Source organism: Macaca nemestrina, chromosome 12 (genome assembly GCF_043159975.1).
Source record: "Macaca nemestrina isolate mMacNem1 chromosome 12, mMacNem.hap1, whole genome shotgun sequence".
Taxonomy (NCBI): domain Eukaryota; kingdom Metazoa; phylum Chordata; class Mammalia; order Primates; family Cercopithecidae; genus Macaca; species Macaca nemestrina.
Genome location: NC_092136.1, coordinates 7,954,762 through 7,977,660, shown reverse-complemented (window position 1 = coordinate 7,977,660; position 22,899 = coordinate 7,954,762). Strand labels below are relative to the sequence as shown.

At 46.3% G+C, this 22,899-nt stretch overlaps 1 protein-coding gene across 1 annotated transcript; it reads left to right on the top strand.

The window, feature by feature from the left end:
* Positions 1-15,157: 15,157 nt before the first annotated feature.
* On the top strand, positions 15,158-20,063 carry LOC112424566 (glutaredoxin-like protein C5orf63 homolog). The gene is made up of 2 exons (XM_024789058.2): positions 15,158-15,310; positions 19,229-20,063. Exons 1-2 carry the CDS (start codon positions 15,306-15,308, stop codon positions 19,542-19,544), a joined length of 321 nt encoding a protein of 106 aa, XP_024644826.1. The 5' UTR covers positions 15,158-15,305; the 3' UTR covers positions 19,545-20,063.
* The last annotated feature ends 2,836 nt before the right edge of the window (positions 20,064-22,899 follow it).

Sequence of the window (22,899 nt, the reverse complement as noted above, 5' to 3'; positions counted from 1 at the left end):
AGCTTCCTCTTTAAGGTCCATAAATACCCCCTAAGGAAAATCCACCAGCATGGTCAGTTCTTTCTTGCTGGGGCATCCCTCTGCACTCCTCTGCAGCGTTCTTTCTTTCTAATAAAACTTTCCAGCCGGGCACGGTGGCTTACACATGTAATCCCAGCACTTTGGGAGGCCAAGGCGGGCAGACCACCTGAGGTCGGGAGTTCAAGACTAGCCTAACCAACATGGAGAAACCCCGTCTCTACTAAAAATACAAAATTAGCCAGGCATGGTGGTTCATGCCTGTAATCCCAGCTACTCAGGAGCCAGAGGCAGGATAATCACTTGAATCTGGGAGGCAGAGGTTACAGTGAGGCAAGATGGCACCATTGCACTGCAGCCTGGGCAACAAGAGTGAAACTCCGTCTCAAAAAGAAAACCCAAAAAACAAAAACTTTCCTTTTCAAACCTATACTGTTGTCAGTAAATCCTTCTTACCAACCCACAAGTCAAACATTTCCCCATTCCAGGGCTCTGACACCTTGCCTGGCATATCATTTAACTTGTTTTCTGAGCACTTGCTCTATGTCAGGCACTGTGCTAAGCACAAGTGCATTGTTATTTAATCCTTGCAATGGCATGAGGCAAATGCTTTTATTGTAAGCTGGGAGCGGTGGCTCATGCCTGTAATCCCAGCAATTTGGCTGAGGCGGGAGGATTACTTGAGCCCAGGAGTTTGAAACCACTCCTGACAACATATTGAGACCCCATCTCTAACCAAAAAAATAAAATAAAATAAAAAATTAGCTGGGTGTGGTGGTGTTGCGGGAAGTCAGGGACGCCAAATGGAGGGACCAGCTGGAGCCGTGGCAGAGGAACATAAATTGTGAAGATTTCATGGATATTTATCAGTTCCAAAATAATGCTTTTATAATTTCTTATGCCAGTCTTTACTTTAATCTCTTAATCCCGTTATCTTTGTAAACTGAGGATGTACGTCAGGACCACTGTGATAATTGTGTTAACTGTACAAATTGATTGTAAAACGTGTGTTTGAACAACATGAAATCAGTGCACCTTGAAAAAGAACAGAATAACCGTGATTTTTAGGAAACAAGGGAAGACAACCATAAGGTCTGACTGCCTGTGGGGTCGGGCAAAAACAGCCATATTTTTCTTCTTGCAGAGAGCCTATAAACAGACGTGCAAGTAGGAGACAGACGGCTAAATTATTTTCCTAGCAAAGAATATTAATATACCCTGGGAAAGAAATGCATTCCTGGGGGGAGGTCTATAAACGGCTGCTCTGGGAATGTCTGTCTTATGCGGTTGAGATAAGGATGGAGATATGCCCTGGTCTCCTGCTGTGCCCTCAGGCTTACTGGAGTGGAGAAAAACTCCGCCCTGGTAAATTTGTGGTCAGACTGGTTCTCTGCTCTCAAACCCTGTTTTCTTTTGTTTAAGATGTTTATCAAGACAATACGTGCACCGCTGAACATAGACCCTTATCAGTGGTTCTGCTTTTGCTCTTTGCTGTGATCTTTGTTAGACCCTTATTAGTAGTTCTGCTTTTTGCCCTTTGAGGCATGTGATCTTTGTACCTACTCCCTGTTCTTACACCCCCTCCCCTTTTGAAACCTTTAATAAAAACTTGCTGGTCTGAGACTCAGGTGGGCATCATGGTCCTACCAATATGTGATGTTACTCCTGGCAGCCCGGTTGTAAAATTCCTCTCTTTTTACTGTCTCTCTTTATTTCTCAGCCAGCTGACACTTATGGAAAATAGAAAGAACAAACATTGAAATATTGGGGGCGGTGTCCCACAATGTGGTGTCACACACCTGTAGTCCAAGCTACTTGGGAGGCCAAGGTGGAAGGATTGCTTGAGCCTGGAAGTTCGAGGTTATAGTGACTATGAGTGTAGCATGGCACTCCCCACCGGGTTAGAGAGTGAGACCCTGTCTCAAAACAAACAACTTTTATTCCGTCTTCTTCTTCTTCTGCTTCTTCTTCTTTTTTTTTTTTTTTTTTTTTTTGAGACAGGGTCTTGCTTTGTCTTCCAGGCTGGAGTGCAATGGCCCGATCTCGGCTCACTGCAACCTCTGCCTCCTGGGTTCAAGAGATTCTCCTGCCTCAGCCTCCCAAGTAGCTGGGACCACAGGCGTGTGCCACCACTCCCAGCTAATTTTTGTATTTTTAGTAGAGATGGGGTTTCACCATGTTGGCCAGGATGATCTCGATCTCTTGACCTTGCAATCTACCTGCCTTGGCCTCTCAAAGTGCTGGGATTACAGGTGTGAGCCACTGCACCCGGCTTTGTACCCATTTTTATAAATGAGAAAGTTGAGGCACAAAAGAGAGGTCAAAAACACCTAGCCTCTAAGTGACTGGGCTGGGAAACAAATATTAGGGCTATCAGATTCTAGACTGTGCTGTTGTTACTAGAAAGGGGTCTGATCCAGACCCCAAGAGAGGGTTCTTGGACCTCATACGAGAAAGAATTCAAGGCAAATCCATAGAGTAAAGTGAAAGCAAGTTTATTAAGAAAGTAAAGGAATAAAAGAATGGCTACTCCATAGAACAAAGCAGCAGTTTGGGCTGCTGGACTAAGTATATTTATAGTTATTTCTTGATTATATGCTAAACAAGGGGTGGATTATTAATGAGTTTTCCAGGAAAGGGGTGGGCAATTCCTAGAACTGAGGGTTCCTCCCCCTTTTAGACCATATAGGGTAACTTCCTGACATTGCCATGGCATCTGTAAACTGCCATTGTGCTGGTAGGAGTTTCTTTTATTATAGCATTAAAATTAGTGTATAATGAGCAATGAGGACAACCAGAGGTCCCTTTTACTGCCATCTTGGTTTTGGTGGGGTTTTGCCAGTTTCTTTGCCACAATCTGTTTTACCAGCAAGGTCTTTATGACTTGTATCTTGTGCCGACCTCCTATCTTATTCTTTGACTAATAGTGCCTTAACCTATGCAGCCCTGTAGGTCTCAGCCTTATTTCACCCAGCTCCTACTCAAAATGGAGTTGTTGGCTGGGCATGGTGGCTCACGCCTATAATCCCAGCACTTTGGGGGGCTGAGGCAGACAGATCATCTGAGGTCAGGAGTTTGAGACCAGCCTGGTCAACATGGTGAAATCCCAACCTTATTTTTTGGTTCAGGGCAAATATATTTATCCACCTGTGAGAGCTGTCTCTGATTTTCCAAATTCCCACAAGGTAAGACCTGGCATTAAATCTTGTAGTTTGGAGTCCTGCTATCTTGGTCACATTAATCACCAACCTGATGATTGGGTAGGGAGGAGTCCCCTGCCAGTTACTATTCTGACCTTCTGCTCTTTGTATAGTAGCCCATCCCAGTCATACTGGCTTCCAGAAACAGGACCAGCCCATGTTTTCTTTCTTCCTTCCTTCCTTCCTTTCTTTTTTTTTTTGACAGAGTTTCACTCTTGTTGCCTAGGCTGGAGTGCAATGGCACAATCTTGGCTCACCGCAACCTCCACCTCCCGGGTTCAAGCAATTCCCCTGCCTCAGCCTCCTGAGTAGCTGGGATTACAGGCATGCGCCACCATGCCTGGCTAATTTTGTATTTTTAGTAGAGACAGGGTTTCTCCTTGTTGGTCAGGCTGGTCTCAAACTCCTGACCTCAGGTGATTCACCCACCTCAGCCTCCCAAAGTGCTGGGATTACAAATGTGAGCCACCATGCCCAGCCATGTTTTCTTTTTAGATCTTTCTCAGAGTTAACTTTAAGGGTTCCTGAGGTGACCCATGCACTTTTCATTGGTCTTTTTCCCTCCCTTCTGGGGCCTCTTTTACTAGTCCCTTGGCTCAAGTATAGTGAGTCCATTCCTATTCAGCTGTTCACGTGGCTGTTTCAGTGGTTAAAAGCATTGGATATGGACCTTCCCAGCATGGGTGGATCTTGTCTTCTTTCCAAGTCTTAATCAGCACTAAGTCACCAGGCTGAAAGTGGTGAACTGTGAACTCATGAGGCTAAGTTTGAGTCAGAAGTCCTTTTAACGTAAGGGATGACAGAGTGGAGGATATGGCCAGCATATGATTTTTTTTTTTTGAGATGGAGTCTCGCTCTGTTGCCCAGGTTGGAGTGCAGTAGCCGGATCTCAGCTCACTGCAAGCTCCGCCTCCCAGGTTTACGCCATTCTCCTGCCTCAGCCTCCCGAGTAGCTGGGACTACAGGCGCCCACCACCTCGCCCGGCTAGTTTTTTGTATTTTTAGTAGAGACGGGGTTTCACCATGTTAGCCAGGATGGTCTCGATCTCCTGACCTTGTGATCCACCCGTCTCGGCCTCCCAAAGTGCTGGGATTACAGGCTTGAGCCACCATGCCTGGCCCAGCATATGATTTTTTAAGAATTGATCCTTGGTTTCCATAGTGGGGAGATCTGTAGCTCTGCCCAAATATGGGAGTCCATATAATAACTCATTGGGGGACAATCCCAAGCCTTTTCCTGGGGCTGTCCTAATTCTAAGGAGTGCTATTGGGAGACATTTGGTCCAAGGCATTTTGTGATATGCTTTTTGAGAGTTTGATTCATTCTTTATACCTTTCCAGAGGAAGGGGGATGCCAAGTCGTGTGCTAATTCCATCTGATTTGTAAACATTCCATAATTCCCCTTAACACCCTTGAGATAAAGTGGCTCCCATTGTCTGAATTAATATTTTCCACCAGGCCAAATCTAGGTACAATCTGTTCTAATATTATTTTGACCACATTCTTGCCAGTGGCTGTTGGAAAGCAAAAGGCTTCCACCCAGCCAGAAAGGTGATCTGTGATCACCAGTAAAGAATTAAGTCTTCGGCCAGGCGCGGTGGCTCAAGCCTGTAATCTCAGCACTTTGGGAGGCCAAGATGGGCGGATCACGAGGTCAGGAGATCGAGACCATCCTGGCTAACACGGTGAAACCCCGTCTCTACTAAAAAATACAAAAAAACTAGCCAGGCGAGGTGGCAGACGCCTGTAGTCCCAGCTACTCGGGAGGCTGAGGCAGGAGAATGGCATGAACCCAGGAGGCGGAGCTTGCAGTGAGCTGAGATCCGGCCACTGCACTCCAGCCTGGGCGACAGAGCAAGACTCTGTCTCAAAAAAAAAAAAAAAAAAAAGAATTAAGTCTTCCTGCTTTGGGCATTTCTGTGAAATCTACCTGAATGCTTTGAAATGGTCTTAGTCCGGGAGGTCTTCCTCCCATCACCTTTTTCTGATCACCTTTTTGTTTATCCTTTGACAAGCTGCACAACTTCCATATACTTGTTTAGCAAGTGTATAAATCCCTATACACTCATAGTTCCTAAGTATTGCATCACACAGAGCCTAGGGTCCCCAATGACTCCCTTTGTGTAATAAAGACATTAGTTCTCTTATTAGCAATTTGCTCACACTAGCTCTCTCACACTTTCCACCTTTATCTCGGCTGTCTGCTCCAGCTCTGTGGTTCCTGCCACCTCCATGCCTGCAACTGCACTCCCTGGTCTGCAAGGCCAGCTCTTACTTACAAAAAATTAACCTTCAAAGGGCCTTGCCCTACTGGGTCCTCCAGATCTACTCTGGAATAATTTTTTTTTCGTCTGATCTCTGAGCCTCTGGAGGAGTGCAGAGAGAGTTTTTTTCTTGTTGAATCTTGAATGCCTTTGAGACATTTTGTGTTGCAGGAGGGAGCTCTTTGATTCCTTTAATTATTAATTCCCTGAGGTCCTGCATTCATGCATTTGGCCTCAGTCCCTGAGATCATTATTATCCTATTCGGGATTGACATTTGGAAATTTTTGTTGGGCTGGCAAGACTCCTTGCCCAAGACGGAGTTGCCTCACCCAGATGGTCATGGCCACTCTCCTAATCATTTCCCTTTCTTCTCCCATGAATAGAATATTTATAATAGGCATTATTTTAGCCCAGGTGTAAAAGCTGGGTCCTAGGAATTGGTGCAGCTGGTCTGCTAAACTGAGGAGATATTCTAGGAGTAGTTTCATTTCCTTCTTGAAATTCCTAACTTCAGTACTTGTAAGAGGAGCATTTAAAAAGTCAGTCTCGGCCGGGTGTGGTGGCTCATGCCTGTAATCCCAGCATTTTGGGAGGCCAAGGCGGGTGGATCATGAGGTCAGGAGATCGAGACCATCCTGGCTAACACAGTGAAACCCCATCTCTACTAAAAATACAAAAAATTAACCGGGCGTGGTGGCGAGCACCTGTAGTCCCAGCTACTCGGGGGACTGAGGCAGGAGAACGGTGTGAACCCGGGAGGCAGAGCTTGCAGTGAGCCAAGATTGTGCCACTGCACTCCAGCCTGGGCAACAGAGCAAGACTGTCTCAAAAAAAAAAAAAAAAAAAAAAGTCAATCTCTCCCTGTCCCATGGGAACTTCCCTAAGAGGGAACATGCTAGATGACTGCTGTGTGGAAGGGATAGGGAAGTTCTCAATATCCCTCTTACACTGTTTGCCAAGACCAGCTTGGTCATGGATACCCTAACCTAGCAGCACTAGAGGAATTAAAGACACATACATAGAAATATAGAATGTGGGGTGGGAAATCAGGGATCTCACAGCCTTCACAGCTGAGAGCCATGAACAGAGATTTAACCACATATTTATTGACAGCAAGCCAGTGATAAGCATTGTTTCTATATATTATAGATTAACTAAAAGTATTTCTTATGGGAAACAAAGGGATGGACTCTGGCTAGTTATCTGCAGCAGGAACATGTCCTTAAGGCACAGATCACTCATGCTATTGTTTGTGGTTTAGGAACGCCTTTAAGCGGTTTTCCTCCCTGGGTGGGGCACGTGTTCCTTGCCCTCATTCTGATAAACCCACAACCTTCAGTGTGGGTGTCATAGCCATCACGAACATATCACAGCGTTGCAGAGATTTTGTTTATGGCCAGTTTTGGGGGCCTGTTCCCAACCCTGTTCTAATTATTTTCTTAAATTTGGATAAGGATCTAAAGGAGCAGTTGGTCAGCTCTGGGTCTTTCTTCCTCTAACCCCCTGCTGTCCCTTGATTTTCCTGTCCCCTATTTTGTGAGATGTATAAAGGTGGTAAGCATGATATGGGGTCCCAGGGCTTTTTGGTGGGTAAGAGCTTTTTACTAGGTTCCTTTTCCTCTTCATGGGGGCTAATTCCTTGATCCAACAGAGAGGTAACCTATCTCTTCTTTGGAGGATGAGATTTTATTATTTACATAGAGAATTAAGGCTTGGCACATCCAGTCCTCATCTGAGACAAACTTAGGCCAAAAGACCAAAGGCTTACAAATAGGGTCTTTGGGCCAGATAAAAGAACAATACTTTATCATCTTTTGCTTTTCCCTGTCCCTGGTTCGAGGGTTATTACTCCAAACCTACAACATTCCCCCCAAAGGACTATCTGGGGGAATGTCAGGGGATGTTTCTTTGGCTCCCTCTTTCCTTTTTCCCCTAGGCCTAGAATTCCTATTTCCCACTTTCAGTCAGTCTCTGTGTTGGAGCTTTTCTCTGTTTACTCAACCCCCCCACTGGAAGTTTCTTGCATACTCCAAGAATTGCTTCATCTGTCTCCAACTGTTTCCCTTGCAGGAGAAGGAGACCATGGATTGGGACTCCACACTCAACTTTGTATCAAAGATACTTCTCAAACACACTTGACCTCCAAAAGTGCCCAACCACCAACGCAGTACTTATAATCCAATTTTCTGTCCTTGGCTCTCCAATTTTCTGATCTTGGGTCATGTACGAGGTTGCCTGGTTGTCATGGTGCCTGCTTTTCTCCCTATGTTACCTCTACTGCCTCCTGAATAACAGTCTCAGGTTTGTCTAGGGCCTCTGTGGGGAGCCGGATGCCCAGAAAGAGTGGGCCACCTAAATCAGGTGGATGCATCTCCCCTCTCTCCCAGAGTCCCACTCCACACAGGCACAGAGATCCTGGATGAGCCCCCAGATTTGTGAGAAGCAAGTTCACCTGTCCAAACCCGAAGAATGGACTCAGAGGCATGAAGAACAGTGAAAGTGAGACATTTAATAGCCATCTTGCAAGATCGGGTGTCTGATAGGCAGGCATACCTGGGGCAGCTAGAGCAGGTAATTTATCTCCTAGCACCCACTTCCCTTCCCCAGTTCCTCACTGGTTGAGTACTATAGGGTTACAATCATTCCAGACATTGCCTAAGTTTCATCATCCCCCTTGTAAGGTTATACATTGGTGACCTTCCCTGCTTAAGTTTCAATTTCCCAATAACGAAATTTTCTTCCCTTTTATGGGCTGACCCATCCTCTACATTCTGTTTGCTTATTATGACCTTTTTGGTGAATGAGCCATGCAGTTTGTTACATTCACAGGCTGGCTCTCAGAGCTTAAATTTATCATGCCTTGAAAATGAACCATTTAAAATATTTTCTCACAAACCAAGGTATCCCTTCCATGTATTGATTTATTGTCTTTGCTTATAACTCCTAACTCCTTAAAACATATAAAACCAAACTGTAACCCAACCACCTTGGGCACACTTCCTCAGAACATCTTGAGACTGTTCCCCAGGCTATGTTCACCCATATTGGCAGAGAATAAACCTCTTTAAAATGTTTTACAGAGTTTGGTTTTTCCATTAATATGCCTCATCTAGTAAAATGAAAGAATCCACATAAAACCACCCTGGAAACTGTGAGGCACATACAAATTATTTATTAGGAATACTTTTTGGACTCCCACTAATTAAATATGATTGTTTCTACCTCTGAAGTCCATCAAGGCCTTTATAGCACTCAGGCTTGTTAACCTTACCACAGCTCTGGAGCCAAGCTACAAAGCCTTGAGCAAGGTAATTAACCTCCCTGTGCTTCACTTTCCCTACTAGTAAAATGGAACCAATAATATCTGGGCTGGGTGCAGTGGCTCACGCCTGTAATCCCAGCACTTTGGGAAGCCAAGGTGGGTGGATCACGAGGTTAAGAGATCGAGACTATTCTGGCCAACATAGTGAAACACTGTCTCTACTAAAAAAATACAAAAATTGGCCGGGCACAGTGGCTCACGCCTGTAATCCCAGCACTTTGGGAGGCCGAGGCCGGCGGATCACAAGGTCAGGAGATCAAGACCACGGTGAAACCCCGTCTCTACTAAAAATACAAAAAATTAGCCAGGTGCGGTGGCAGGCGCCTGTAGTCCCAGCTACTCAGGAGGCTGAGGCAGGAGAATGGCGTGAACCTGGGAGGCGGAGCTTGCAGTGAGCCGAGATCGTGCCACTGCACTCCAGCCTGGGTGACAGAGCGAGACTCTGTCTCAAAAAAAAAAAAAAAAACAAAAAAAACCCAAAAATTAGCTAGGCATGGTGGCACGCACCTGTAGTCCCAGCTACTCGGGAGGCTAAGGCAGCAGAATCACTTGAACCCGGGAGGCAGAGGTTGCAGTGAGCTGAGATCGAGCCACTGCACTCCAGCCTGATGACAAAGCGAGACTCCATCTCAAAAAAAGAAAAACAGTACCTATCTGGCAGGAGATTAGTTAATTCAGGTAAAGCACTTAGAAGACAGCCTGGCCCAGGTCGGGCACAGTGGCTCACGCCTGTAATCCCAGCACTTTAGGAGGCTGAGGTGGACGGATCACGAGGTCAGGAGATTGAGACCATCCTGGCTAACACAGTGAAACCCCATCTCTACTAAAAATACAAAAGATTAGCCCGGCGTGGTGGCAGGTGCCTGTAGTCCCAGCTACTTGGGAGGCTGAGGCAGGAGAATGGCGTGAACCCGGGAGGCAGAGCTTGCAGTGAGCCAAGATTGCGCCACTGCACCCTAGCCTGGGTGACAGAGCGAGACTCCATCTCAGAAACAAACAAAACAAACAAACAAACAAAAAGAAGACAGCCTCGCCCAGAGGAAGCAAGGCTGGGTCTGATTTAGCTCTGTGTGCCCACAGTGCAATAAATCCCTCCTGAATGAAGGAATTGTCACGAGGCAAACCCCAAAATTGGGGCTTGGCCTAGGAGGCCACATGGGTTCTTGGCCTCATGCAGGAAGGAATTTAAGAGCAAGCCAACAGAGGAAAGTAAAAGCAAGTTTGTTTTATTTTTGTTTTATTTTATTTTAGAGATGGGGTCTTACTCTGTTGCCCAGACTGGAGTGCAGTGGCATGATCTTAGCTCACTGCAAGCTCTGCCTCCCAGTTTCAAGCAGTTCTCCTGCCTCAGCCTCCTGAGTAGCTGGGATTACAGGTGTCCACCACCACACCTGGCTAATTTTTGTATTTTTAGTAGAAACGGGTTTCACCATGTTGACCAGGCTGGTCTCAAACTCCTGACCTCAGGTGATCTACACACGTTGGCCTCCCAATGGGATTACAGGTGTGAGCCACTGCACCTGGCCTAAAAACAAGTTTATTAATAAAGTAAAGGAATAAAAGGGTAGCTACTCTATAAGTAGAGCAGTGGCATGGGCTGCTTGACTGAGTATACCTATGGTGATTTCTTAATTATATGCTAAACAAGGGGTGGATTATTTATTAGTTTTCTGGTGTAAACTAAAAATAAAATTCTAAGGCCCCCCCACAACCATCTAAATCGACCTCCCTGTCAGCCGAGGGCATTCCAAAGTTAACCTGAAAAACTAGGCCATGATAAGAATTGGGGGTTGGACATACCTCATTATACCCTCTTCCCTTTTGGAATTCAGGAAAAACCAACCAGCATTAACATCAACACAGACCTGAAGTCTGATAAGAAACATCTGCAGTCTATTTTCTCTGAAGCCTGCTACCTGGAGACTTTATATGCATCATAAAACTCTGGTCTCCACAACCCCTTATTGTGATAACCCATACATTTCTTTCTGTTGATGCCAGGTCTTTAGATAATAACTTAACTCTTTCAACCAATTGCCAGTCAGAAAATTTGTAAATCTACCTGTAATCTGGAGGCCCTCACTTCAAGTTGTCCCACCTTTCCAGGTCACTTCAAATTCTCCCACTTCAAGTTTTCCCACCTTTCTGTTGCTTATAACAGAACACCTGAATATACACCTTACATGTATTTTTTTTTTTTGAGATGGAATCTCTTTCTGTCACCCAGGCTGGTGTACAGTGGCACAATCTCAGCTCACTGCAACCACTGCCTCTAAGGTTCAAGTGATCCTCATGCCTCAGCCTCCGAAGTAGTTGGGATTACAGACATGCACCACTGTGCCCAGCTAATTTTTGTATTTTTAGTAGAGACAGAGTTTATATTTTATATTTTTAGCAGAGACAGAGGTTTATATTTTTAGTAGAGACAGAGTTTCACCATGTTGGCCAGGCTGGTCTTGAACTCCTGACCTCAGGTGATCTGCCTGCCTTGGCCTCCCAAAGTGCTGGGATTACAGGCATGAGCCACTGCACCCGGCCTCTTACATGTATTGACATGTATTATGTCTAAAAGGTATAAAAGCAAGCTGTACCCTGAAGAACTTGGGCACGTGTTGTCAGGACCTCCTGAGACTGTGTCATGGGTGCATCCTTAACCTTGGCAAAATAAAACCATCTAAATTGGCTGACACCTGTCTTGGATACTTTGGAGTTCACACTGGGAAAGGGGTGGAGATTTCTAGGACTGAGGGATCCTCCCCTTTTTAGACCACATAGTGTAACTTCCAAACGTTGACATGGCACTTGTAAACTGTAACAGCACTGGTGGGAGTGTCTTTTAGCATTCTAATGCATTATATTTATTGTATTTTCAGCAGTGAGGACAATTAGAGTTTTTCATTGCCAGCTTGATACTGGGTTTGGGGGCTTTTTTTTCCCCCCACATCTTGTGTTATCAGCAGGGTCTTTGTGACCTATATCTTGTGATGTCAGCCTGCTGATCTCCTATCTTATCTTGTGACTAAGAATACCTGCTCCCATGGGAATGCAGCTCTGAAGGTCTTATCTTCATTTTACCCAGACTCTATTCAAGATGGAGTCACTCTGGTTCAAACATTTCTGACAGAATCAGGAAGTTGACTGGCATAGCAGGTGGCTACAGAACCAAGTGTGCAATCTGGGGCAGTCTGCTCTATGGGGTGCAATTTCCACTTATGGTCAAGGGAAACACGGTTTTGATTATTCTGGCTCTTACAGACTACCAGGAAGCAACTCCCCAGGGTACCTCAGTAATATGTGAAGTCAAAGTGAGGTCATGTGTGAGGTTCAGTGGCAATAGTAAAGATGAGGCTGGACAGGTGGGTAGGGGCCAAATCATTCAGGCCTTGTCAGTCCTATGAAGGAGTGTGGACTGTGCAATAGGGAGCCATTGAAGGGTGTTAAGCATGTGCATCATATTTGCATTTTGAAAAGGTCACCTGAGCTTGAGTAGGTAGGAGGCACTAGAGGAGCATAATGGTGGATGCAAGGAAACCCATTAGGCCAAGGAAGGAATAGGGTAGAGAGATAATGGTGACTTGGACCAGGGAAGAGGAGGGGCATCCATTCATGTGCTATTTAGAAGACATAATTTATTTTATTCAACAAAGGCTTGTGCAGTATGAACTGTGTCTCTGAACAGTAATTCTTTTGTTCAGATGGAGTCTCACTCTGTCATGCAGGCTGGAGTACAATGGCTTGATCTTTACTCACTGCAACCTCTACCTCCCAGGTTCAAGTGATTCTCCTGCCTCAGCCTCCTGAGTAGCTGGGACTACAGGCACGTATCATCACACCCGGCTAATGTTTGTATTATGAATAGTAATTCATTTAAACCTCACCACTATTCTAAGAAGTGTAGGTACTATTTCTGTGTTTTTGGAGATGGAGTCTTACTCTGTCGCCCAGGCTGGAGTGCAGTGGCGTGATCTAGGCTCATTGCAACCTCTGTCTCCTGGGTTCAAGCAATTCTCCTGCCTCAGCCTCCCGTGTAGCTGGCATGACAGGTGCACGGCATCACACCAGGCTAATTGTCTGTATTTTAGTAGAGATGGGGTTCACCATGTTGCCTAGGCTTGTCTTGAACTCTTGAGCTCAGGCAATCTGCCAGCCTCAGTCTCCCAAAGCACTAGGATTACAGATGTGAGACACCGCTTCCAGACTACTATTTCTATTCCCATTTTACAGATGAGGAAACTGAAACACAATTGTAATCACACTGTATACAAAATTTGTGTGTTGTGGCCGGGTGTGGTGGCTCATGCCTGTAATCCCAGCACTTTGGGCAGCCGAGGTGGGCAGATCATGGGGTCAGGAGATTGAGACCATCCTGGCTAACATGGTGAAACCCCGTCTCTACTAAAAATACAAAAAATTAGCCGGGCATGGTGGCGGGTGCTTGTAGTCCCAGCTACTTGGGAGGCTGAGGCAGGAGACCGGTGTGAACCTGGAGGCAGAGCTTGCAGTGAGCCAAGATCATGCCACTGCACTCCAGCCTAGGTGACAGAGCGCTCTGTCTCAAAAAAAAAAAAAAAAAAAAAAAATTGTATGTTGTGTATTGGTATTTTACCTTGAGCACTGTCTTAATCTGTTTTCAGTTGCTTATAACAATCTTTTTGCTGTTGCTTATAACAGAATACCTGAAACTGAATATAATAAATAAAATTTATTTCTTACAGTTCTGGATGCTGGGAAGTCCAAAGTTGAGAGGGCACAACTGGTGAGAGCCCTCTTGCTGATGAGAACTCTCTACAGAGTCCTGAGGTGATGCAGGCTATCACATGGCCAGAGGGCTGAGTGTCTAGCTCACGTCTCTCTGCCTCTTCTTTTGTTTTTCGAGACAGAGTCTCACTCTGTCCCCCAGGCTGGAGTGCAATGGTGTGATCTTGGCTCACTGCAACCTCTGCCTCCTGGGTTCAAGTGATTCTCATGCCTCAGCCTCCTGAGTAGCTGGGATTACAGGCGCCTGCCACCATGCCTGGGTTTTGCCATGTTGGCCAGGCTGGTCTGAAATTCCTGATCTCAGGTGATCCACTCGCCTCGGCCTCCCAAAATATTGGAATTACAGGTGTGAGCCACTGTGCCCGGCTGACTCTTCTTTTTTTTTTTTTTTGAGACAGAGTCTCGCTCTACCGCCCAGGCTGGAGTGCAGTGGCCGGATCTCAGCTCACTGCAAGCTCCGCCTCCCGGGTTTACGCCATTCTCCTGCCTCCTGGCTGACTCTTCTTAACCAATCCCACTCATGTGATAATCCACTAATTCATTAAGTCATTAATTCATTAATTTTTAAATGGATTAATCCATCCATAGGGCAGATCTCTTAATGGCCCCACATTTCAACACTTCCACATTGAATAATGTAAACCAAAAATAAAAATCTAAGCCTCCCAACCGTCTGAATGGACCTCTCCTCTCAGCGAAGGGCATTTCAAAAGACTAGTTCAGACCTTGATGGGAAGTGACAGTCAGATATGCCTCATTATTCCCTTCTCCCTTTTGGAATTCAGGCAAAACTCACCAGTAAAAACAGATCTTAAGACTGATAAAGCAGACTCTTTGTAGAAACAGGATACCAAATTCCAGCCTGACTCTAGTATAGCATCACATGACAGATAGCAGGCCCTGAAAGAAATCAAAGTATTTTGCTCCAAATTATGTTTCTTTGCCATATATTGAAATAGTCCTGTCATGAGGGAAATCTACATTCTAAAGAGAATCCCCTTCCTTTTCCAGGTCTTTTTCCTGGTCCAGGAGAAAAACAGTCTGACAGGCAAAATTTACAATCTATGTTCTCTGAAGAATGCTACCTGGAGACTTCATCTGCACAATAAAAACTTTGGTCTCCACCAGGTGCAGTGGCTCACGCCTGTAATCCCAGCACTTGGGGAAGCCAAGACAGGTGGATTACAAGGTCAGGAGATCGAGACCATCCTGACTAACACGGAGAAACTCCATCTTTACTGAAAATAAAAAATTAGCTGGGTGTGGTGGTGGGCATCTGTAATCCCAGCTACTTGGGAGGCTGAGGCAGAAGAACTGCCTGAACCTGGGAGGCGGAGGTTGCAGCGAGCTGAGATCATGCCATTGAACTCCAGCCAGGGCAACAAGAGCAAAACTCCATCAAAAATAAATAAATAAATAAAGAAGGAGGGAGGGAGGGAGGGAGGGAAAGAAAGAAAGAAAGGAAGGAAGGAAGGAAGGAAGGAAGGAAGGAAGGAAGGAAGGAAGGAAGGAAGGAAGGAAGGAAGAAAGAAAGAAAGAAAGAAAGAAAGAAAGAAAGAAAGAAAGAAAGAAAGAAAGAAAGAAAGAAAAGAAAGAAAGAAAGAAAGAAAGAGAGAGAGAAGGAAAGCATGAAAGCATGGCAGTACCTGCTCAGCTTCTGGGGAGGCCTCAGGAACAATCATGGTGAAAGGGTGAAGGGGAAGCTGGCATATCTTATACAACCAGAGCAGGAGAAAGAAAAATGAGGTAGGTGCTACACACTTTCAAACAACCAGATCTCGTGAGAACTCTATCATGAGAACAGCACCAAACGGATGGTCGTAAACCATTCAGGAGGATCCACCCCCATGATCCAATCACCTCCCACCAGGCCCCATCTCCAACACTACGGATTACAACTGAACATGAGATTTGGGTGGTGACACAGAGCCAAACCATATCAACAAGTGTCTTCTATGTTATGAAATATCCCTCCTAAATAGAATTTTACTGACTAGAACAGTTCGGGATGGCCTCTTTGAGGAAGTGACATTAGACTTGAGAGAAGGAAGACAAGGGACTTGTTTGGGGGAAGGGCCTTCCAAGCAGAAGTAAGTGTGTGTGGACCCCTGAGGCAGGCGTGGGCTGGTTGGCTCTGGAGACCACCACGGATGTCAGTGCAGCTGGATGGAATGAGGGAGGGAGTAGGGGAAGGAGAGGAAGTTGGAGAGGATGGGGAAAGCAGATCACAGCAGGCATCAGAGGGCAGGTAAAGACTTAGGACTTTACTTGGGCTCCAATAGGAAGTCACTGGAATAGGTAAGTGATGGGATGCAATTTACGCTGTAGAAGATGACTCTTGCCTGCTGAAGGAAGGCTACAGAGAGGCCAAGATGGAAGCAGGGACCTGTTAGGAGGCTGTTGTCATCCAGGTGAGAGATTTTGGTGCTGCAACCAGGGTCATGAAGGGAGAAGTAGAGAAGATCATATAGGCAAGGGTCATTGCATTGGTTCCACAAATATTCCCCAAAGACCTACTGCATGCCAGGTCCTAGGTCAGCCACTGGACATACAGAAATGAGAAGGTGTGACATCACCTTTGAGGGTTACACGGGCTAGGCACTGGCTTTCTATCTTTCTTGGCCATGAGTATTAGTAAAAAAAAAAAAAAATGCATTTTACATTGTGGCCCAATGCACATATGTGACATATACACAGGGAAATACCAGTTTCATGAGACAGTTCATATCTTTATATGGTGTACTCTATTTTCTATTCTATTCTATTCTATTCTATTCTATGATTTCACTAAAAATGCTGGTTGAACCCATGAAGTCAATTTCATAACTCGCTGGTAACTCACAACCCTACCTTGCAAAAAGCCTTGACCTAACAGGAGAGGTAAATACATGAGTAGAGCACTAGGTGCAGAACCACATGGTGAGTTCTCTATGAGGGGCAGGCACAGCTGCTGCCCTGCAGGGAGGTGCTCTCTGTGTATCAGCTCAGCTAGTTGCTGTAACAAAACACCATGGCCTGGGCACGGAAACAACAGAAGTTTATTTTCTCACAGTTGTGGGGGCTGAAAGTCCAAAAGCAAGATGTTGGCGGAGTTGATTTCTTCAGGGGCCTCTTACCTTAACTCGAAGATGGCCACATTCTCCCTGTGTCTTCACAAGGTCTTCCTTCTGCTCTGGTGTCTCTGTGTGTCCAAATTTCCTCTTCTGATAAGAACATTAATCAGATTGGATCAGAACCCACCCTAATTGGCCTCATGTTAAGTTAAATCACCTCTTTAAAGGCACTCTTTCCAAATACAGTCACATTCTGAGGTACTGAGGAGCCAGGGCTTCAACATATGAATTTGTAGGGGTTGGAGAGATACAATTTGGCCCCTAATAGGCATGTTCCCCAGTCTGGGGACAGGGAAGCAGAGGGAACAGCAGAGGTACAGGATAGTGTGGGGCAGGAAGGAGGTGCATGTACTGTGGCGTCAGTGGAGGGTATGGTGTGAGGTAGGGAGTATCAGGCTGGAAAGGTTGGCAGGGGCTAGATCTGAAGGGCCTTGAATCCTGCACCAATGAATGTAGACTAGCTTGCAGAGGGGTGAATCTCAAGTGTCACTGCACTGCAAGATTGCCTGGGACATTGTGACAAATGCAGGGATCCTTGGAGGGGACATCCCAGAAAGCTGCACTTTAATCAGTATCTCAGATGGACCAAGACCCACCCTCAGCAAAGAAGATGCAGGTGCCATTGAAAAAATGTAAACAGGGGCTTGACACTGGCTCAGTTGGAGAAGACAGATTGGAGGGGCAAGAATGGAGACAGAGAGGCCATCATGGGGGCTGTCCTGAGTGCCCAGCCAAGAAATGATGAAGTCTGAACGGATACTAACAGTGGTTGACTCTTAGAGAGTGTTTAACATATGCCATGTGGCCAGGCGCGGTGGCTTACGCCTGTAATCCCAGCACTTTGGGAGGCCGAGGCAGGTGGATCACAAGGTCAGGAAATTGAGACCATCCTGGCTAACATGGTGAAACCCTGTCTCTACCAAAAATACAAAAAAAAAATTTGGCCAGGCTTGGTGGCAGGCGCCTGTAGTCCCAGCTACTCCAGAGGCTGAGGCAAGAGAATGGTGTGAACCTGAGAGGTGGAGCTTGCAGTGAGCCGAGATCGCGTCACTGCACTTCAGCCTGGGCGACAGAGCGAGACTCCGTCTCAAAAAAAAAAAAAAAAAAATGCCATGAGCCAGGCCTGAGCTAAGCACCCTTCCTGGGTAATCTTACTGATTTCTCACAACAGCCTTGTATGGTAGGTATCTTTATTATTACTATTATTATTTTGAGACAGGGTCTTGCTCTGTCTCCCAGGCTGGAGTGCTGTGGCACAAACATGGTTCATGCAGCCTTGATCTCCCAGGCTTAAGCAATCCTCCCCTCTCAGTTCCCCAAGTAGCTGGGACTATAGGCACATGCCACCACACTGGCCTAAATTTTGTGTTTTTTTGTGGAGACAGTTTGCCATGTTGCTCAGGCTGGTCTCAAACTCCTGGGCTCAAGTGATCCTCCTGCCTCAGCCTCCCAAAATACTGGGATTACAGGCATGAGCCACCACACCCAACCAGTGTCTTTATTTATTTATTTATTTATTTATTTATTTATTTATTTATTATTTTTTAAGACGAGTCTTGTTCTGTCACCAGGCTGGAGTTCAGTGGCGTGATCTCGGCTCACTGCAACCTCCGCCTCCCAGTTCAAGCAATTCTCCTGCCTTAGCCTCCCGAGTACAGGCGTGCACCAGCACGCCCAACTGATCTTTGTATTTTTAGTAGAGACAGGGTTTCACCATGATGGTCTCGATCTCTTGACCTTCTGATCTGCCTGCCTCAGCCTCCCAAAGTGTTGGGATTACAGGCATGAGCCACCATGACTGGCCTATTTATTTATTTATTTATTTATGTATTGTTTGAGATGGAGTCTCACTCTGTCCTCCAGGCTGAAGTGCAATGGTATGATCTTGGCGCACTGCAACCTCTGCTTCCCAAGTTCAAGCAATTCTCCTGCCTCAGCTTCCCAAGTAGCTGGGATTACAGGTTTTCGCCACCATGCCCAGCTAATTTTTTGTATTTTTAGTAGAGATGGGGTTTCACCATATTGGCCAGGCTGGTCTCGAACTCCTGACCTCGTGATCCACCAGCATCAGCCTCCCAAAGTGCTGGGATTACAGGCGTGAGCCACCACGCCCAGGCTATCTTTATTTTTATTTCATAGTTGAGAAAACCAAGGCTCAGAGAGGTGAAGAAACTTGCCCCAGGTCACAACTAGGAAGAGCTGTCTGTGTGTGTGTCAGGACAGGCAGAACCTAGATCTCAGCCCTGCTTCTCTGGACAGATGCAGAGGGGATGGCAAGGTTGATGGGAGCTGTGGGGACATAGTAGGCAGGACTTGGTGACAGGCTGAATGTGGGCAATAGCAGGGGTGGGGTATGAGCTACTTGCAGGCAGTTCTGGGTCCCTAACTCTCCATGTCGCCAATCAAACGTCAAAGGGAGCCCAGCCTGGGTGTGGGGCAGAAGCAGAGATGTTGGCGGCGTGAAGCTCAGGAGTATACATCAGAGGAAGCCAAAAGCCAGCTGGAATAGTTCATGAATACAGTTTTAATCTTGTTTGCAATTATTTCGAAGGGGAGAAATCATCTGGATCAGAATTAAGATGCTCTGGTTTCAAGGAAATAGCATGCAACTTGCCAAATCCTCCCTTGGAGTCTTCTTGGTAAACTGCTCTGCCTCTGAGACAACTCTGCCTGTGCTGACCTTATTCACAAAGGACCCACACCCCCTTTGTGGTGAAGCCAAGGAAGTACTCAAGCCTTATAAAAACAGGTTTATTTTACAGGAAGTGAATGTCACACTTCCAGAAAACTCTGCCTGGTATGAAAGATATAAATTTGACATTCCTGTCTTTCACTTGAATGGCCAGTTTCTGATGATGCATCGATAAAACACCTCAAAACTTGAAAAACAGCTCCTGAAACTTGAGCAGCAAAGTACCAGAGGCTGACTAATGCCCTCGTGATTTCCCACCCTCTCTTCCTATACGGCATCTTCCTAAGGAAATGACCATGGCCTGATACTCCTTTTGTCACCTACACAGAGCCCTAAGGATATTCTGAACACAGTGGTGCCAAACAAATGTTGACATTCTTTTTTTGGTTGACGGGGGAAAAAAAAAAAAAAAGGGAGCCCAGACTCCTCACTCTCCTCTCTGCATTCCCCATCCTCTGTCTGCTCTTCCCCACTCCTCCTGGGGGCTCCCAAGGTACCAAGCAAGAGGCTGACGTTGCTTATGTATGATAGGTACAAATGTCTTTGTATCTACTTGCTCGTTTAGTGACTGGAGGGATTATTTTATTGAAGTCTATCTCCTTCTTCTTGCTGCCAGAGTGTGAAGCCTCGGATGTCACTCCTCAGGGGGTACAGCCTTGGGTACCCACAGTCACCGTGGGTTAACAAGGGTTGTGGCAGGACTCTCTTTGACTGACTCATTCCCTGACACACTCAGCTGTTAGGCTCCAGTAATTGCCAGCTGAGTTGTCTATTACTGTATTTTCAACAAAGCTCTGGGGTGTAAACTGCTCCACAAATGGATCCAATCAAACCTGGTGACTCCTTTGAAGAAACAGTCCTGGAGGTCAGTGTCTGAGATTTGTTCTGACTCCAGCAGGATTCTCCAGTTTCCCTTCTCCAGCAAACTAGCCAGACTGCAATTTAACCTGTATCTCCAAAGTCCATCAATCTCCCCTGTATTGCTTTTCACCATCACCTCCAGTATTTTGAGAATGCTCTTGGGCTTGAACTTAAAACTTCTCTACAGCCTGTTACAAATGTTCCTTTAGGGAAAGATCTGGAGCTCTCTCTCTTACTACCTACTTTTTTGTTTTTTTTTCAAGACAGGAGCTCGCTCTGTCACCCAGGAGGCTGGAGTGCAGTGGCACAATCTTGGTCACTACAACCTCTGCTTCCCGGGTTCAAGTGATTCTCCTGCCTCAGTAGCTTGTATTATAGGCAAGGACTACCACACCCTGCTAATTTCTGTACTTTTAGTAGAGACGGGGTTTCACCATGTTGGCCAGGCTGGTCTCAAACTCCTGACCTCAAGTGATCTACCCACCTCAGCCTCCCAAAGTGCTGGGATTACAGGCATGAGCAACCATGCCCCGGCCTTACTACCCACTTCTGTTCCCAAGAGAAATCTCTGAGCCAGGGCGCTGGTGCTGGCAGGAACAATAGCATGCCACTCTCTGAGTGACACTTTAGGAGCTGAGTGCTTAGAGGAGGACAAGTTCAGCAGCCCCAGGTCTCCTCAGTTCCCCTCCTCCACACTCTGAATGGAAGCCCCATTCCACAAGTGGCGTAAGAGTGAACTGTGCCCCAGTGTTCTCAGCAATGCCATGCTCCATGTTGGATATCCATCCTACCAATAGAGGCTGGGCGGAAGAAGTGCACCTCCACATCTCAGATACACTCACCCAGAACTCAGCCCTAACAACAGGTAGCTGGGGCAGGATGAAAAATGCTGATGTCCAGTCCCTCCTGAAAAGGTAGCCCCCTGACCTGGAGCAGGGGAGGGAGGGAGCCCTGTGGTTTTTTTTTTTTTTTTTTTTTTTTTTGAGACGGAATCTCGCTCTGTCACCCAGGCTGGAGCGCAATGGCATGATCTCAGCTCACTGCAAGCTCCACCTCCCGGGTTCACGCCATTCTCCTGCCTCAGCTTTCCGAGTAGCTGGGACTACAGGCGCCCACTACCGCGCCCAGCTAATTTTTTGTATTTTTAGTACAGACGGGGTTTCACCGTGGTCTCGATCTTCTGACCTCGTGATCCACCCACCTCGGCCTCCCAAAGTGCTGGGATTACAGGCGTGAGCCACTGCGCCCAGCTGTTTTTTTGTTTTTTTGAGACAGGCTGTTATTCTGTCACTCAGGCTGAAGTGGAGTGATGCAATCATGGCTCACTGCAGCCTCGACCTCCCTGGCTCAAGTGATCCTCCTGCCTCAGCTTTGCAAGTAACTGGGACTATAAGCACGCACCACCATGCCCAGCTAACTTTTTGTATTTTTTGTAGACACGGGGTTTCTCCATGTTGCACTGGCTGGAATATTTTCTCATTCTGAGGTAGATGAGACAGGGTGGTAATAACCTCCCTTAAAGGACAATAAAACTTGCTAAATAGATGGAGAAAACAAACCACCCAGTAATGCACAAACTGCATCCTGGGCTCATGGTTAGAACATCCTGCAGCAATGAGGTAGAAAAGCAGAAGTAGAGCTGGGCGTGGTGGCTCAAGCCTGTAATCTCAGCACTTTGGGAGGATGAGGCGGGCAGATTACGAGGTCAGGAGATCGAGATCATCCTGGATAACACGGTGAAACCCCGTCTCTAATAAAAAATACCAAAAAAGAAAAAAAAAAAAAGCCAGGTGTGATGGTGGGCACCTGTAGCCCCAGCTACTCGGGAGGCTGAGGCAGGAGAATGGCGTGAACCCGGGAGGTGGAGTTTGCAATGAGACAAGATCGCGCCATTGTGCTCCAGCCCGGGTGACAGAGCAAGACTTCGTCTCAAAAAGAAGAAAGAAAAGAAAAGAAAGAAAAGCAGAAGGGGGCCAGGCATGGTGGTTCATGCCTGTAATCCCAGCACTTTGGGAGGCTGAGGCAGGTGGATCACCTGAGATCAGAGCTTCGAGACCAGCCTGACCAATATGGTGAAACCCGTCTCTACTGAAAACACAAAAACTAGCCGGGCATGGAACCTGGAAGGTGGAGGTTGCAGTGAGCCAAGATCACACCACTGCACTCCAGCCTGTGTGACAGAGTGAGACTCCATCGCCAAAAAAAAAAAAAAAAAGTGGAAGGGAAAATCCCCAAATTCATGTAAGCGCAGAAACCCATGTTTAGTGTCCTTGGGCTGACCTATGCTCATTATAATAGTAAGAAACACACTCCTGGGTGGAGATTTAAGATGCTAATGAGACATGCCATGTGTGTACTAGCATACACAATAATAGCACATGTGCATGCAGGGGACCACCCAGAACATGAATAATCATGAATAATGACTCCCCCCTTTATGAATAATCATGTAAGACTCACATAAAGAAAGTCTCCCCAGTGTCAATCGGTGCTGTCTCACCTTTGAGCAGCCAGCTCTGATCAGGTGTCAGAGTGTACTTTCTTTTTATTATTTATTTACAGGCGTGAGCCACCACACCTGACCAATACTCTAATTTTTCTTTTTTTTTTTTTTGAAACAGAGTCTCGCTCTATCGCCCAGGCTGGAGTGCAGTGGCACGATCTCGGCT